The sequence below is a fragment of the Tyto alba genome, unplaced genomic scaffold (genome assembly GCF_018691265.1).
Source record: "Tyto alba isolate M040663 unplaced genomic scaffold, T.alba_DEE_v4.0 Super-Scaffold_23, whole genome shotgun sequence".
Taxonomy (NCBI): domain Eukaryota; kingdom Metazoa; phylum Chordata; class Aves; order Strigiformes; family Tytonidae; genus Tyto; species Tyto alba.
In genome coordinates, this window is record NW_024881297.1 from 4,887,984 (window position 1) to 4,906,302 (window position 18,319).

General features: G+C 41.3%; 1 protein-coding gene across 2 annotated transcripts in view; it reads left to right on the plus strand.

Annotated features, from left to right (window-relative positions):
• Positions 1-6,887: 6,887 nt before the first annotated feature.
• BMP2K (BMP2 inducible kinase) overlaps positions 6,888-18,319 on the plus strand; it is a 62,776-nt gene continuing 51,344 nt past the window's right edge. For both annotated transcript variants that reach the window (XM_042796479.1, XM_042796480.1), the window contains exon 1: positions 6,888-7,308. In XM_042796479.1, the coding sequence (XP_042652413.1) occupies positions 7,143-7,308 (166 nt within the window). In that variant the 5' untranslated portion in view covers positions 6,888-7,142. The remainder of the gene's footprint in view (positions 7,309-18,319) is intronic.

An 18,319-nucleotide genomic window follows, 5' to 3' on the forward strand; every position in this document is an offset into this window, starting at 1 on the left:
CGCAAGTCTTGCTAATTTTTTTAACCAAACAAAACTAAAACCAGAGTTCATACCTCCATAGTATCTGAAATGTACTTTCAGCTAACAGCTTGTGAGTGGAAATAACCTGTTTGCAAAATTAAACAATTTATAAGCGATATAACTGCGGTTATATGTGGGCTTTTAAAGGTACAAGTCAGACAGCAATGACATCTGCAGTTATGGTAGTTATACCATTTCACTGTTTCAATGTGAATCAGCACAAAGACTGTTCAGTTGTGACCCAAAAGATATTCTTTCTTCCCAGGCTCTCAGTTCCGAGGATTTTTTCCCCTCCCTTCAAGCTTATGAGACTATATAAAGAAGAAAGTATTTTTAGCATAAGAACGGATAACCAGGGATATTTTTGCAGTTCTCTAAGACTCAAAAAATACACAGGGAAAAAAAAGTCCATTGATCATTTTATAGAACAACTATAACAGTAAAAACTATCTCTGTGAATAGGATAAAAAGAAAATGATTTGAAATAAAATTATTTCTTGAACCACAATGGCTGTGGATTTTCCATGACTTTTTACTGCGACAAGTAATTCTGGGGCATACCAATGCCTCTGGGGGTTTTAGGTGACACTTGGATTTTTTTTTTTTGTGCTATAAAATAATGTATTTACATCTCAAAGGTACTTAAATGAAGGATGCTATATCCTAATTTGTATGCTGCTGAAATTAAGATATCATTCAGACTTGCCAGTTGTGCCTGACCTTCACATTTCGCCCTTTTAATCTCAATAGTAGAAGCAGGAGGGTAATATTAGTGTTGGAATTTGGGCGTTAGTTTTCTTGTAACAAAGTTTAGCTTTCAGGAGGGGGAATGTTGTGTTACCACCTTGATCACTGTGGGCCATCATCAGGCCCTTGATAAGCTGCGTACCGTGGTTTAAGCATTGCTGAGAAAGGCCATGTGTTTTAGTCACATGCATAACTTTTTCAAGGAAGAAAGTCACTTTCTAAGACTTATTCATTAAATAAGTTAGGATGGTGGCCTTCCTTCAAAAGGCTGCACAGAGCCCACTTCATTCCCGTAAGAGAAACTTCTTAGATATCTTTAGGACCGCAAAGTTAGTTGTTAAAGCAAGGGTGAAATCAGGTTTTATTTATAAGAGAGAATTAAATCAACTAGTCTGCTGGTGAGCTGGGACTAACCAGAACTGGACAAGAGAAGGCAGGGAAGAGTTCAACCTCAAGAGGTCACATATGGATCTAAGAACGCTCTTACCAAGCGAGCAGGAATACATTACCCTATCAAACGTTTCAAGAGTCCTGGTCATCAGGACAAACATAGGAGACTGCTTTTCTCCAGAAAGGAAACTGATTATTATTAATGTGAACCCATTTACCAGGTCAAGATGCAAACAATTCTGAGCCTGTTATAACCCCTTTCCTATTCCTTCCTCTAGGATTTCTACTAAGGACTCTTACAAACACGTCTGTCTTTATGTTTTCCTCATTTTCTGTTGCTGTTTTGAACTAGCCAAGGGTTGTCGTATCAAAAAGAAACTGATATTTGGTTTGGTCCCATTACTGGCTATAGTACAAATGATCAATCTCGCATTGCAATAAAAGTCTCTTGACCTCAGTGTCAATGAGAATTGCGCTGGGTGTCACCAAAGCTGATGTCAGCTATTTGTACCTTAAATATTTTCACCAGCTCACTCCTCAGTTTGCTTCCAATTTAACGTCAGAAATCAGTGACTTAGTTGTTTTCCACAGCTCTTTTTGTTTCTTTCTTGATTAGAATAGCTGATAGAAACTGAAACGGATTAAAATTTGTCTCTGTTCACAAGGTCAATGGAAAGCCTCTGACGCTGCTCAGATTTTCAAAACCAGAAGAGACATCAGAGCATGTACTTGCTTTCTAGCTGATTTGTGCCATCCCTCTGCACCAAGTGATCTCAGTCTTTTTTTCTTTGTTTTCTTTTTTCCCCCATATCAACATATTTTTCATGCCAACATGTTTCACAACATACCAAAATCTTTCTGCTATGCTGTATATATAATGAAGCAAACAAAAAAAAGCTTTTCATTACTACTACTGACTCTGAGATGCGGAGCTGGGGTATGACTTAATCCTAGAAAACAAACCCAAACCAGTTGTCTCTTGGGGTCTTCTTAGCTTTTAGCTCATCAGAAACATTTTGCCTGGTTTTAGTAACCGTGTCTAAAACAGATTCCATCAGGGTCAGCAGTATGAAACTAAGACTTTATTTACTAAGATAAGAAGATTGTGTAGCTACTTTTCTGTGTAAAATTATGTTTCTCACGGCTCCCAGGGGACCAGAGGAAAACAAACATGCAACAATGAGGCGATAAGAGGGGAAAAAGAATTAGAAGTGCTTATTGGGAAAACCTTCTCTCTGGCAGTGCTTTGTCCACACTGACTGAATTATTACAAAATAGAAAATAACCCTCACATACCCGTATGGGTACAAAAAATTTTACTGCAGTAATTGCTGAACACTTGTAAGTCTGTATTACAAAGACACAGATCCGTGTTTTAAATTAAGGTGAAAAACAATGAAATGACACTTAACAACAACAAAAAAATAATACGTAAAGAACGTATTTCTAGAGAATTAGAAATTTTTTTCCTTACATTTCTAACACTCAGCTCAGGCAATTAGAATGAAAAGCATGTGTCCAGGAACAGTAAGAGATGCTTCCAAAACAACACTCACATAAGGGATATTTAACATTTTTTCATGAAGCTGTTTTATTCTCACGAGATTAATTTAAAACCAATTTATGTGTTGTACAGAGGAAAGAGTTATGAGAGGGATGTAAGGAGGACATACTTAAGAAACAGTCATCAAGGTAAAGGCACTTGAACTATTCAGCAGTTTAAAGAGGATTAAATCATCACATTTCAAACTCCAAGCACATGTGAAATACCTGAATGTTTCACTTTCAATTAGTGTTCTCATCTAGAGCTTTCCTCCATAAATCTTCAAAGTATTTTACAATGGAATATATAATCACTACAATATTTTTATAGATGGGAAAATTCTTCATATATGGAGGTGAAGCAGCATACTTAAAGTGCCTTAGCTGGACTTTATAGACAGCAAACTTTTGTACAGGGAGGTGAAGGAGCATGCTTAAGGCTATCTAGCAGCCATGAGTTAGGAGGGGGACCTAGATTTCAAGCACTCTGAAATAAAGTCACGGATATATTATCTGACACAAGCTATGACTCTCACTATCTTGCTATTGAGAATACAGTTACTGTTGTATTTAAAAAAAAAATCTGGAGGTTTGCTTTTGTGAAACTAACTGTCAGAGAAGTTTCAATATGAATATTATGTGCTGAACAAAGACAGTAAGTAGAATAATTTATATGCTATTATAGATCTGTCATTACACAATTATTAAAAAAGGAAAAATGTATCAGCATTGTAGACCCTGGGCAATACAGGAAAGGAAGAAGCAAAACATACCAATATTGTGATGGAGACACACATATTATGTGACTGGGACTTTTTTGTTTTCTCTCCTGTTTTCATGCAATAAAAGTTCACTGATGATTCCACAGTCATAGAAAGCAGAAGCTGACCGTTATTGCTCTTTTATTTTTTTGATAATGAAAGATGAATATCTCCTATGATTTCACAATTCATAAAGTTGAAGGTTTAAGAAAAAACGTTATATAGCAAATAGCAATCCACTGCCCAGTAATGATAACTGATATCCCAGCTTCAGTGAAGCCATTTCATGAAGATTTCTCATCTTCTTCACCTTTGTGGTTGATCTCTCATCACCTTAAGATTCATACTTCTGATCTGCTGTTCTTTGTCACTGGATTTTTTCTTTAGACCATCTACTGTTTCACATCAACCAGAAAATAACTGTGCTTCTGGGTACTTTCAAGGTTTTAAAATTTGCTTTTGTTTTTCTTTTAAAGTAATGCAAAGACCCTTCTGATCTGTTTGTCACACTGTCAAGCACGTGTTGCATTAAATAGGTTCATTTTACTGCACATATTCCAGATGCAGAAGACCAAAGCATCCCTGTTCTGCCTGAACCAAATGAGAGGTTTCATTTCAATAAGGGAGAGCAAAATTTGCTCTGGGTTTCATACTCTGAGTGAAAGAAGTCTCACAACTCTTCCTTTCTGGAAATTAATATATCTTTTAGAAATGTCAAAATGTCATTCTACTCAGGTGAGGAATTAAATCCAAGCCAGTAGGCCTATTCATATATTCAAAATTATCACTCATCTACTTGAAGGATCAGGCCCATACTTTTTAAGAGATCTGTCAAAATAGTCTCTATTATTCAATTTCATTAGACCTATACATTATAAAAGGGAATCCTTAACACAAAACCTCCTCACAACATGCTGTCGTCTTACAGAAAAAGACCATATGGGGGCCAAGTCTGCAGTTAAATGGGCTGTGGGACATCATAAGGTAGCTGTGGCGTGGCACTTTGAGGTTACTCACGAGAGACTAGCCAGTTCTGTGGCCACCTACGCGTTTATCACAACGTGGTGAGCAATACTGATACACTTATTTGCTGCTGATGCCTTGTAGTTGACCTCTACATCCTCTAGTATATCAAGGAAGAGATTAGTAGTGTTAATCCCAGTATAACAAGAGTTCTCATTTTGTCCAGCCTATAAATAACTCAAGCAATAATTCAATCTTTTACTTTAAAGAGAACAAAAATATATGGGTGGGTATAGGGACCCCCACAACAAATAAAAACTATCCAGCTAACCTAAAAGCCAATCCTATCCTCTTGCAGTGACTTTTAGGTAATACTTTATTTTTACTGAGGATGAGCAAAGTTGTATTACTCACTGACACTGAACTTATGTTCTTTTAACCCAGCTGCACTTTTTCTCAAAGACATAATTAGAAGAGTATATCTAAGGAGCGCAGGCATATATCACTGTAAGAATGCCCTCATTAACAAAATGCCATTCCTTTCACAGTACTCTGTTCCTTTCATCTGCAGTCAAAATACCTTTCTCTTCTAAGGAAAACTGTGAATTAGAGTCTCTATATGCTGCTGAAAAATTGATCTCCCATTACTGAAAGGATGGCAACGACTACAGAAAGGGGACTACTAATGCAAATAGCTGTATCTGTGCTTTCAGTGTATGACAACTTGTCACTTCAATAGAGAAATATTGTCATTTTGTTACCAACTAAGAGTACAGCAATATGATTAAGTCAAAACTAATTAGATTATTGAAACGTTATCTCAAAGGTTTAAGCTTCTGACTTCTCCAGAGGTTTTATTGAAGCGATGGTTGCAATTGATACCCATCCAAAACCTACGTGTTCGGTGTGAAAGGCTGTGTTGTTAAATTCCCACTATGGAAGCCAAAACTGCTGCTTCATTCATTCATGTGAGAGATTGACAGGAGGTCCTGTATCAATTTTGTATTATTGTATGATTTCACTCAGTAAGGGGAAATAAATGCACAAGTACCTCATTTATATTTGCACAGAGGGGAGTACCCAAGGACAGCAGGCTTGGAATGAAGTTAGCTTTTCAGTGACTCAAATCTCTCACCATTTTTGGATGACTAGAACCACTCCTTAAGTATAAAAACTAGATGTGGCTGGCATTTCGGACAGTTGGAAATTTGTTTTCAGTCAGTATGTGCATTTGAATTGGAAATTTGAGATAGATGGTTTGGAAGTGTAGGGTGTTTCCCAAGAGTTGTTTCTAGGGAACTGTGACAAATATTACCTTAAATAGCCACGCTTGCCATCTAGCAGCATGGTGATAACTACGTACCTTACAGTCAGTGGCTCCCTGGCTGCTGTAGCTCTGTGCCTCTCCAATCAAGCTGACAAACTTAAGTGAGGGACTGTAGGACAGAGGGCTTCTTGCAGTTCAGAAACTGTTTTTCAAATACAGTTCTTATTTTTCTGAAAATTTCGCAGGTGAAACAAAGCTTGTGTTGGAAAATTCCCAGGGTTGCTTTGTCAATGTCTATAGGGAAGATGTCCTCAGGGAAGATGTCCAAAGACGGTACATTTCACAGTGGGAGATTTACAGCTGTTCTCCTGCCCAGATACATCCTTTTACCACTTTTTTTTTTTTCAGTCAGTAACGTCCTAACCGTTGCTTAGTGCATGTGGGGAGACCCACCACTGGGAATTTACATGTCATCAGTGTTTTTTGCAGTTATTTCCCCCCCACTGGAAGCAGTCTACAGGCAACCGCTGGCCTGACGAAGGTGTGCAGAGCCATATTACACCACGCCATCCCCGCACCGCGCCAGGCTGCGCCGCCTCGCAGGCCCCTTCCCGCGGGCACGTCCCGCACCCGACCGGCGCCGAGCCTGAGGGTCCTCGTCCGCCCCACGCGCGTTATCCCCTCGGCGTGCCCCGGCTGCTCCGCGGCTTCCCCTCAGGCGGGGCACAAGGCCGCGGGGACCCCCCAACGGCCACCGCGCGCGCAGGGGCGCGAGGGCGGGCGCGAGGACGTGGGGCGGGGAAGGGAGGAGGGCGCGCTGAGCAACGTGCCTCGCTCCCCCCTCGCCCCCCGCGCCCGCTCCACGTGCTCGCCCAAGGCGGACAACCTCACTTCCGGCCAGGAAGCGGCGGAGGCGGGAGGGTGTGTGGTGGTGTGTGGTGTAGCGGGGGGTGTGTGTGTGTGTGTGTGTGTGTGTGTGTGTGTGCGCGCAGCGCGGGGGTGTGTGAGGGAGCGCGGGGGAGGGGGCGCATGCGCCGTGGCACCGCAACACTGGCGAGGCGGGCGCTCCCGGCGGCGCGGTCCTTACCCGCCCTCCCCCCCGCCCCGTCCCTGCGCGCGCGCCTCCCCCGGCGCGGGGCCGTGCCCGCCCCTTTCCTCCTCCTCCTCCTCCTCCTCCTCCTCCGCCCGGAGCGGGCGTCGCTGTGGGTGCGGGCAGTCAGGGGGCGGCGGGCGAAGGAGTGAGGAGCAGCAGGGCGGGGGCCGCGGCGGCCGGCATGTGAGCCGTGGCAGCCCTCTCCCCGCGCCGGCAGCCGTTGAGCCACGGCCGCCCCTCGCCTCGCACTCGCCCGCCCGCCCGCCGGCGTCTTCCTCGGCCGCCCAGCGCCGCGCCGGGCTGGGCAGCCGCCTGCGCCTGGCGCCCGTCCCGCGGGCCCGGCGGGGCCCCGCTCGCCATGAAGAAGTTTTCTCGGATGCCCAAGTCCGAGGGGAGCGGCGGCGGCGGCGGGACGGCCTATGTCGGCTCCAGCGGTGGGGGCGGCGGGGGGAGCGGCGTTGCCTTGGGCAAGGTGTTCGCCGTCGGGCGCTACCAGGTCACCCCCGAGGAGCTGCTGGCGGAAGGTAATGGCGTGGGGCGGGCGGGCGGGCGGGACCGGGCCGCGGGAGGTGCCCGTGGGACCCGGAGGGAGCGGCAGAGGCCGAGCGCGGCCGTGGGGTGAGGGGGGGGCCCGCTGCCCCGCGCCGGGACGGGCTCCCCCGCCCCGCCAGCCGCTGGCGCGCTGCTCCCGCCCCTGAAGGGCTACTTACCCGCTGTAAGCCGGTTAAGGGGGTTTTGTGGTTGGTTTTCTTGTTCTTTTTTTTTTTTTTTTCCGTTTGTTTGTTTCGGCTGGCGCGTATGGCTCGTTAGGTGTCTTAGAGTTTCCCATCGTATTGCGGTGAGTAAACCGATGTGAGATGTCCGAGAGCGGCACGCTGCTAGTGGGGCCGGTGATTCTCTGGGTCACATCATCTGGGCTTGGAGACGGTGTGGCCAGTGTCCCGTGCCTCCGAACAGGGCGGTTTAATCCTGTAGTAGGCTTTTGCCAGCTAATCTGAACAAAAAACAAAGAACAAAAAGAAACAAACTAAAAACCATGATCTTCCTTGCAGGAATGCAGTAGACTTCTGGCCGGGTCACGAGTGGAGTTGCAGTGCGAGCAACTTCTGCTGTAGAGTATCGCTGTTCTCCCCATGTTGTAGGGTGCTTGACTTCTAATTCCTGTCGTTAACTTGCTCTTGATGCCGTTGGACCTCCACTGGGTCTTAAAGAAGAGTCGTGTGAATTCAGATAGTCATAGAATTGGCTAGACTTCGTTAGTTGTACTACTTGAATAGATGCTGACATGGGCCATCATCAAAACAGCCATATTTGAGTTTTACTCTATGTGTGTGGAGGGGAAACTGTGCAGTGTTGATCTCTCATAGTTGGTGGCAGCTGATGTTGTAATGTATAAAGTGTAATTCACTTCCTAGGTCACTGAGCACAGGGGTAGTCCTGTATGCTTCATAGTTATGGAATTTCACAGCACTACAACACACTGCTGTGGATGTTGTGGGTAAAATATTTCATCTTTGTCATTTTTATGCTTGTGTATTGCTTAGACTAGTTTATGCATAAAGGTACTAGTAAACTTTCATTGCTTACGTGCATTTCTTGAAGATTTAAGATGTAGTTTTAACAAGAATATGCAGATACTATTACTGTTTAAAATGGTAATGTATAGATGGTACTTAAATTTTCATTGCTGTCTGGAAAAAGTTTTAGTAGAATAGTGGAATTGGTGCTTAATATTTAGAATGCAATATTTTGTCTTTGATTTATGAAAATGAGGATAGTGCTTCACCAACTGCATGCCTGGTTGTGTAAAATATGAGTGGTCCTTGCTGAGAGGTCCTTCAAAGTCACTGTGGTCTGCCAGAAGGGCAGGGCTGGTGGCAGGATAGAAGCTTCTTTAAAAAAAATAGGGAAATCCTGAACAAAGTGAGGAGGTAACACAAAAGCTGTGTACGTAGTGGGAAGGAGAAAAATTGCATGGTGCTTGGTTCAGTTTAGCATATTATCAAAAGTCTTCTCGTAATGTGTTTTAAGAGTCACTATTTTTTTTCTTCCACTTTCTGTAGCTTGCAGAAACAAATTCATATCCCTTAAGGGCTTAGGGGCAGGGGGAATATGAATTTTAACAGTTGAGTGTTGTGCAAATTGACTGACTTAGTTTTGAGACCGAAATAGAAAGTTTTCAATGGCTTTGATGTGGTCTTTTAAATATGAATGCCTAGGACTAAAACTGATAAGACTCAGGGCAGTGTAAATCTGCCACGTCTTGAGAAAAGTCTTCAAAGCCAACACCAGAGCTATTCAGTTGGGAGGACCCAGAAAGGCTTGGAGGAGAAGAAAATAACAGGTGGCATAATGGCGTGGTTGAGGTAGTAGGGAAGTGAAGGAGAGGGGAGAAGGATACTCTTATGACTCCTCTGATGGTCGGGAAGCAGCTGGGTTAATGGGTGGGTGGGGAGCAGGCGTGTGCCCCAAGAGACTGGTGGGACAGTCCCTATGACTAAGTGTTCAAGTGGCACCCCAGTACTCCTAACTGGCAGAAGTAGTCTATGAATGGAGAAGTTGCTTCTTATCTAGGAATTACTTCTTGACAGCCAGGTTTTCCCTTGACTTAATAACAATTAATATTAAGTAATTGTATGTTATTGATATGTAAGTCGCATTGCAATCTGTTATTAATACATAACAATTTATAAATCCCCTGCTTAATAATCCTCTTCCTTGGGATCGGGGAACCAAACAGCTATGTTTTTTTTCCTAGTCCCTTTGCATAAGGCATTTCTTTTGTTTTCTGAAACCCAGTCTTACTGAGGGTTTTAGGCTTGTCTGGTAGTTTCTGTTACTCACTGCTGGTGAAATACCATTTACAAGTTACCATATGAGGCTCATATGAGAGTTTTAGGTTGTGTCATGAATATAACGAACTTAACAAGCCTATTGCAGAATGGCGCTGTAATCGTCTGTTAGCAGTGCTGTGGTATGGATAGGGGTTTTTACTAGCTATTAGAATTAATAGCATTATATGTCTGTCAGATTCAAACTGTTAAACACACCCATCCCTACATTCCTTCCAAATTTTGCATCTGAGTTGTCTTAGGAAGCTAGCTCTTGGTTTTGCGAAGGACTAAGGCTCCTGGTAACTAGAGCGAGTGGAAGTGGTGATGCTAAAAGGCTCAAGTTGTAACTACCCTGTTAGGCTGCAGTAATGAATCTTTGGTAGTTTCCTGTGTTGTTACAGATGTAGCCTTCCAAACACTTTTCTGTAGTTTTTGACAATAATGTTTTATTGCAGTGTTCTAAAGGCAAAAGTATGTAGCATTACAATCTAGTGCTTTTGCATGAATCTGTGCAATGTTATTTAAAGCAACTTCATCCTTTGCTGGTAAAGTAGGTATAGAGGTTGAAGTGCTGTCTTTAGCAGACTGTTAGATGATTTCTCTTGTTTTAAATGCACCTCTTTTCTGGTGAATTCTTATCCTGTATAACCCAATGGTTGGTATGTCGTTGGATGCATGTATTTGTTTTTAATGTTTATTTCTCAGAGATGGGGAAAAAGCCAATGAGTTTGGGTTAAGGTTTGATGCAGAAAATGAGTTCCTATTAATTTTGAGGGGATGGTAGAAGTATGTGGAATAAATGACTGACACAGAGTGAAGGCCTTCTCTTTATATCTTTTTGTTGAATGAGAGTGTGTGCAATGCAGCTGAAGTTTGGAAAATGAAATATGACAAAAATATGGAGAAATCTGTTCAAAGTTATAGATGGTGTGCCAGGAACTCTAGCTATGGTGACTGCAATATTAAAAGACATTCTAGTTCACAAATTGTAGCAAACTGGACATGACAAAGTATGAAACATCCTTTTAAATCGATCTAAAATGTCAGTGCAGAACAGTTAATGTTGTGAAGAGTGAAAAGGAAAGTAAAAATTACCAACTTCCCAAAACATTTTCAGTTTATATAAGAAAGAGTTAGAAAGTTGTGGTTTGTCATGGGGATAATACTACTTTGTTGTTTGCTTTGACTTAAACAGAAAGGATGTACTGAAGTTTAAGAACTGCAATAAAGCTAGTTTTTCTGGAGACTGTAGGGGTAGGCATTGGAAGAAATTACGTTGTCTTACTGTCTTGATTGCTTGGCAGGAGTTGGGGGTGTTTCAACTGAGTAAATAAAGACTTTTCCAGGTTTGAAGTTGTCCTTGTACCATGAGCAGACCAAAATGGGCATGCTAAGTGTTGTGTTGAAATTTAGTGAGTGGGTATGTTTTTAATAAAAGCAAGCAGAGGCAGTTATGGATGTTTGTTTTTTTAAAAAAAGGGGGTGGGGGAAGGAGACTACATGAAATGTGCAGTGGACTCTCAAGATTCACTCTCAAACATGACTGGCTTGTTTTTTTGGGAGCTAACTTGTGGGCATGGAAAAATGATCATCATACTGCTTTCATTGTTCCCTATTCAGAGTTGATTAATAGAATCATGGGTCATATGCTGTTGCATCTTATTAAAAAAAAAAAAATAGTACCGTGTACTGTTTTTCCTCACTGTGGTACAGCTAATAAACTGTCATCCAGTGTCCTGCATGGCTTGGTTTGGTGTTTCAAGTATTGTGGTTGCAAGGGGTTCTTCAGGCTGGTGGTTTTCCTGTTGTTCAGGACCATTAGTACTATATCTAGGTGCTTCCTGATTTCTTAATTAGACCATTATTAGTCCAACAGAGAAATGGGGTAACTCCATGTTAGGCGGTAGCCCCCTGTTGCTTGTCCATGTCCTGACACCCCCCTCCATGGTAAAGGAACAGCCTGTAGAGGCACTACATATTTGTCCCATTGGAAGTACTCTGCCAAAGAGGCAGAAATCAATACCTCCCCTTGTTCATTAAGCTGGAATTGCTTCAAAAAAATGAGGTGGGGCTTGGTTCCCTGCTAGGAGCAGACAGGAGATGATTGAACATAAAACTTAGACCATCTGGAGTTTATACTTTTCAGAGCAGATAAGAGGGGGTTGGAGCTTGCATGTTCTGATGGGGTACTCTTCTGTTTTGTGACAAAAGCATTATGTGGTCAACAGGTAGTTGTGATCTTATATACTGGTCTAGTGCTACTGGACTTGGACTCATTTTCAGCTAATAACATTGAAGTAAAAGAAGTAGTGGCCCAGAAACAAGCATGAAGGCTTTTTGCTTTTTGTCTTTTTTTTTTTTTTTGGGTCACATACTGGGAATGCTAATCTGGTTGTGGGTGAGATTTACTGAACTGGATTTCGCAGGATTATCCAATAATTGCTATTTGCCTATGATACAGATGTTAACCCTTGTTAGAGTTGAGGAATGTCCTAGCGTGATGTGAATATAGCACAAGAGGGTGATGCTCTTGCCCCTGAAAATTTTGGATTTGGGAAGGATTAGGCTGACTGTATTTGGACAAAGCAAAACTCTTTTGTCATTAATTCAGTACAGTTTTTTTCCATTTTAACCTTGCCACCAGCAAGGGCTTTGCTTGTGAAAGTGGAGGTGAGGTACTTGCTCCCAGAAGTACCCAGACCGGGTGTGAAGTAGTGCTTGGTGGTGCTGCTGTGTTTAGAAAAGGCAATAGGCTGCTCTTCAGCTTTTCTGTGTCTTGAAACTGAATAGGAAGAGTTACATGACACATTGCTGCTCTTGTGCTGTAACTTTCACTATTTCCTTTCCCCTAGTATATGTGGAAAGAAGTTGTGTGACAGTGGTTATACTGTGTTTTTTATTGTTCTAACTGATAAAATGGTGACTTTGGAGCTGTGTGGTGCTGAGCCTTCTGGTGCTGTGTCTTAGGAAGCTGTTGTTTTTCTAAGTGACATTATATCTAGGACTAGAGAGACAGGGGAGAAGCCACTCAACTGGTGACTTTTAAGTTAATTAGTTAATGTTTGTATAACACAGAATGTTTGCTTCATTTAATACGATGATTAAAGCATGGTTTTCTGTGAAGAGGGATCTCTCAGTAGGGAGGACAAGTGAAAACCTCAAATCTTCCCTTTATAAAATTGGAATTTAATTCTTTTTTTTTTTTTAATAATTCATCTCACACTGCAACCTTTTGGAGTCGTTACTGGCAAACAAGTGAACAAGTGAGTTCCTTGCAAGCTCTACCGTCCTACTTAAGCTGAGTGTGGAGTTTTTGCAGGTATTACTTTTTATTTTCATACTGTTCCAGTCAAGACCTAAAAAAACTGCCACCTTAATGGAGAGGAGTCCAAGTCCTGTTTTTAGAGGTTTTGTGCTGTGAGTTTGTACATAATCGTGCTGTTTTAAATTTTTACCACAAGTGTCTTTTCCTGGAGGTTTTTATTCCATTAATTGTCTAAGGGAAGAAGAGGAGTTTTAAAATTCAATCAATATCACAGCTGTGGTAAAGGTCAAATTGCTTATTATCCAGAAAAGTTGTAGCAAGTTTTTCACAATCAGTCTTAGAATAAGGGTAGTCTTGAAAGTTTTGTTGTGGATGTCTTTTTCTGCCTTATGTGTTTTAGCAATAGCAGTTCAATTTGTAATCCAAATGGATGAACTTGCTGATGTGCATAAGGTGGTTCTTACCCTTCTAGGATGCTTTGCGAAGCCCCATTTCAGTTAACCTCTGAAACCCTGATTTTTAGGTCTTTAAGTTATCTTGGGGATTTGCAATTCCAGCAGCTGCTATAAATTCTTAAGCATGCTGCTGTACAGCATACACTGCTTTCTGCCATGTGAAGATGTGGCTCATTTGTTATGCTTGGTTCTGAAGAGGCAAATAGAGGAAGTGCCATAGTGATGGATCTGTTTAGTACTGCAAAATGTTTAAATGTGGTGTAAACGGACTTTCTGAGATTCTGATTGTACAGTGGGAGAGCCTATTTTTGTGGCAGGTGTTATGAATATAGCTGGTGCAAGGTCACTTCTGTCATGACTGTGGCATGACAGTCTCCTCACATGTGGCAAGCTGACATGTTCATTATTGGTTTTCTTCATTAGCTTAGTGGTTATGTAGTATGTGACTTGCTGCTCTTTGCAGTAGCTACTGTTTTGTTTTCAGTTGGAGTCTAGTTCAGTTGTTCAGGTGGATTATGAGCTGGAAGGCTGTCTGGAAAGGTAACTTGTGGAATTTGTGTTGGGATTGGTCATGTTGATATTTTTTTCAGCGTGTGACATCACTGAATTTATGTTCACACATGACAGTAAAGGTGAAGCCTATTATTCTGCTTTGCATTGCTGATACCTGAGTAGCAGAAATGGTTTGTTCAAGTTTAAAAGATAAAGGGAGAAAAGCAGTGTGAGTACTTGAAACTTTCCGATTCTCATTTTGGCTAAAAGTATAATAGAATGTGTAGCTCTTGCACAGTCCCAATAATAGGCATGGCTGCCTTGCTTCAAGTGTCACTTCAGAATGGCAGGTGGTGAGATGTTGAACTGAGTTTTGATCTCTGGGTAATGAAAGATTGGGAGCCTCTGCTGTAGTGCTTGGGATTTAGCTTTGGGCTTTTCAAGCCTAATGAAGACAGCTAACAGTTTGAAACAAGAGCGTTGTTTCGCCTATTACAGAATGTAGCTGTATTCTGTGTTATGAAAGAGAAAACAAACCAGGAAGCAGTTTGGATATTTGCATGTGATCCTAGTCTTACATAAATATGGAAGTAAAAATATCTTTTAATGTCAGGTAGCATATGCGATGAACGCTTTACCTGACTAACCAAACTCAAGTTAACTTGTGCACTGTCAGAACTTTGGTGGTACTTTGGGAGAGCAGTCATTCTCACTGTACCCTCCAGAGCTGTCATGTGCCTTTTTTATATAGACAGAAAATTAACAGGTTAGGAAACGTGTAGGTTGACAGAGGTATCTATTGCACAGCTAAGGCCAAGTTCAGGTCTTACAGACACGTGGTCTGACAATGATCTCTTTGATGATCAAGTTATTAATCTTTGCATCCCCTAAGGATGCCCCTTCCTGCAGTGTACGTGAACATGTAGTACTATGCCTCTGTTAACTGCACATAATTGTCCATTATTTTTCAAGAAAGTTATCAATTTAAATTTGTGTGCCCAGAAGTAGTTAAACATAGAGTAAGTACTTTGGAATCTAGTAATTCTGAGCTAAGTTTTTGGGTGAGTGGCCAGGAGTCAGATGGTTATACAGGAGAAGCAACTTGATTGGTAGCAGTATCGTGTTAATATGATGCACAAACTCAAGCCATCTTTCCTTTGCCAAATTTTGATGAAAGACAGATGTAACGAATGTATGTGCCATCTACTGGCTCTTTTTCTCGTGGATGTGCTTTGATAAAGTATGTTAATGTTACAGTAGTCATAAAAGGGGGTGTACATGTGCACGTGTTTTTACTATGAAACTCCCAGACACTCTGAAAGGGTAAGGCAGCATGTAATAATAGAGGTTATATTAGCTTTGTCTGTGAAAGATGTGGCCTGGCTTTAAAAGAAGCTGGGCAGAATCTTACTTTGGGTGTGTATGTTTTGTTGGTTTAACTGCAAGTTTATTTTTGTCCTTTTTTCTTATTAGATCTCAGTATTTTGCATGTCAATATAGAAACCAAAAATTTTATTAGCTAATAAAAGTAGACTTCATTTTCAGGCAGGTGTTAACTAGAAACCAGTGATTCTGGGAAGAGTGTATTTATTTCTCTGGGCTTTTGTTAGTGACTGATAGCTCTGATATTACACTAACTAGTGTCACCTGTATGGAAGCATTCATATGGTTTTTCTGTGCATGGTGAACTGAAAATAATGCCAGAGTTGGGACTTGGTCTCTACAGAGCAGGGTAATTACAGGCTTACTTTCCTTTTGCATCTGGGAAGGATGAGCATTCTTTAATATATACACATTAACTGTGTGAATTTAGACATCTTTCTAGCTGTAGAAGTTTGTTTGTTTTAGCTGTAAATGTGTGCACACATGCTGTCTTATGAATGTCTTGCTTCTTGCTAAACAGATTTCACCTCGGGTTCAGAGGAAATGTGTTTGAGGTAATTGGTTTGATTGTGCTCTTTTGCTCTGGCATTGTTTTGGTTTACAATGTTCTTTTTAAGTATTCATTCTCGAAACTGTTTCATTTCTTAACCTTGGGCTATATTTCACTCATGGCTATTTTTTGCCTCCATAATAGTCTGGATGAGTAGGTTACCACAGTCGAATGAGTTGCTCTTTGTAAGCAGAGCTGTGTTAACTGACACTATGAATGCTCTATGCCTGCCAAAATGAGGAGTGTAAGAGGGTCAGATAACAGGTGGTTCTAGTAAACAAATTTTTTTCTGCATTTGGGACTAACCAGAAACACAGACACAGTCAGTCAAGTAATTGTAACTTGCTTGAGATGCTGTCCTCTTCCTAAGAAAGTGTAAGATTTGCAGGCATCTGTTTTGGAATGGAAGTTCTTTCTCATGTTCTTACAGGTTTAGCTTAAATGCTGTTAATATATTGGATGAACAGCTGCTTCCTGAAATGTTGGGAATATTTGCCCATTTCTAATACCGTAAACTGAAAGTCTGAGGCTAGTTTGCAGATCCCAGTGGTGTTAAGCAGCAGTACGCTGATGCAGGCCACGTCATCTCTAGCCTGTTCTGCTGCGGTAGAGATGCCTTGTTCTGCATTTTCCTCTCCAGTTTAAGTGAGGCAGTGATAGTGAAACCCCTGTTCTTTTGGGCTAAGTTCTGTTTTATTCTTCACTGCTGTGTAGCTGCTGACAAGGAAGGAAGGTGAGTTCCTCTTGTCCTGCTTTCCTGGTTGTTTTGGGAATGGATTTCAGTCTCTTGAGTCCTGAGAGTCATGTGTTTGTTACCCGCTTGTCTAGGTTGGTTACTTTTTACTAGGAGCAGTGGCATGTCTTGGATATGGGTGGGGTTAGTTGTGCAACTGGGTCTAAACAGGAGGAGGGTGGAGGAAAATGCACAGAAAAGTACAGGCTAATAACTGGAAATAAAAAAAAATTACTTGATGCTAGGTGTCTGTTTTAATTAGGTGGGGAATATTTCTTCTGGTTTGAGTAGCAACAGACATGCTGCTTTGTTCTTGAGCAACATGAACACAAGTATTACAAAACATTGTCTGCTGTGCAACTAAAAACCAGCTAACTTGGAGTGTTCTCACTGTAAAGGTATGATAGTATTGTCTTGACCTTAATTCTCGTTAGGTCTGCCTTGCTACTTCTGATGCAAATGGTAAAAATACTGAAGAAATATTTATGTAGACCCATGTGAGAGTGAACACTTCTTAGCATTTTTTGTCTTGCTCTTCAAGAGGTGTCAAAGCCGGTATGGATGTGAAGAACACTGCATCCCCTTAAGGAGAGTCATTATTCTGCAGATGGAGAAACAAAGGAATATGAAGGGATTAGCCCCAAGTCATACAACAAGTCTGTACAAGACATAGGGGTAGACTTTGGAACATCCTGGCTCTGTGATGGTTTCTTCCTCATCGCTTCTGTAATATGCTATGCCTTCATGGCTATATACAAAACTATGAAAGGAATTCTGATATTCCAGGAATCGAGGAGATTTTATTTGGAATAATGTATATGTTGGGCTTCCTTCCAAAATTGCACATAATTGTAATGGATGAATTTGTTCCTGTGATGCCTTGAAACTTTAATGTGCAAGTCTCTAAGAGTTGTGTACTAATATATAGCAGTGGTCCAATTCTTGGTTTAATTCCTGTTCTGTTGTACTGACTCATTTTACCTCTCTTTCTTAATTTGTTATTTAGACTGTGATTTCTATCTGTGCATCTTGTCTTTCAGTAGCAGTTCTAATGAGTTGTTACTGCAGCATTTTGCCACTTAAAACAAAAAAATAGTTTTAGGAGTTAGTGATTAATGCCATGTTCTTATTGCTTTGCAATTCCTGTAGGTTGAAAAACTGAATATGCTTTTATTTAAATTGTTGCTAAACAATTTTTTTTTTTTGTTTTACATAATTAATAAATAACTTGCATGAAACTATATGAAAGCAGTGTTTCTTTGGAGAGGCGAACTATGGAGGAAGAAAACTTGGAGCTAATCTTCATCTAACTGCTAAATGTGCCTGGGCTTGGTCTGTGCTGTTTAAGAACTCTGACAGAGCCAAGTCCTCTTTTGGATTGTAGCAGTGTAAACACAGGAGGAGGTAATTCCTCTTAGTACTTTGGTTTGGAACTCAATGTCTAAGATACAGAGCAAATAGATGATTAAAGAATATAAGGCACTTTGCTGACACATGTATAAGGACCTCACTTGAACATAGCATGTGTTCTGTGAGATAAGAATAGGAGGGGTGAATGAAATTTGTTGTGTCAGTGTTAGACGTGGGATCGGTTCTGTACTGTTCAGGAAAAGAAACTTTCTGGGAAAAAAAAAAAAAGGAAATTAAGTAATTGCATCCTCGGGAGCCCTGCTGTCTCTGCACAGAGCTCAGTAGCATAATGTGTGTCTAAAGTTGAGACCTTCACCTTGAGTTCAATTTAAATGAGTTACCACTTATGTAGTATCACTTGGCGTTTGCTCAATGAGAACTCATGAAAGCAGCAGCATGGTTATTCTCAGAAG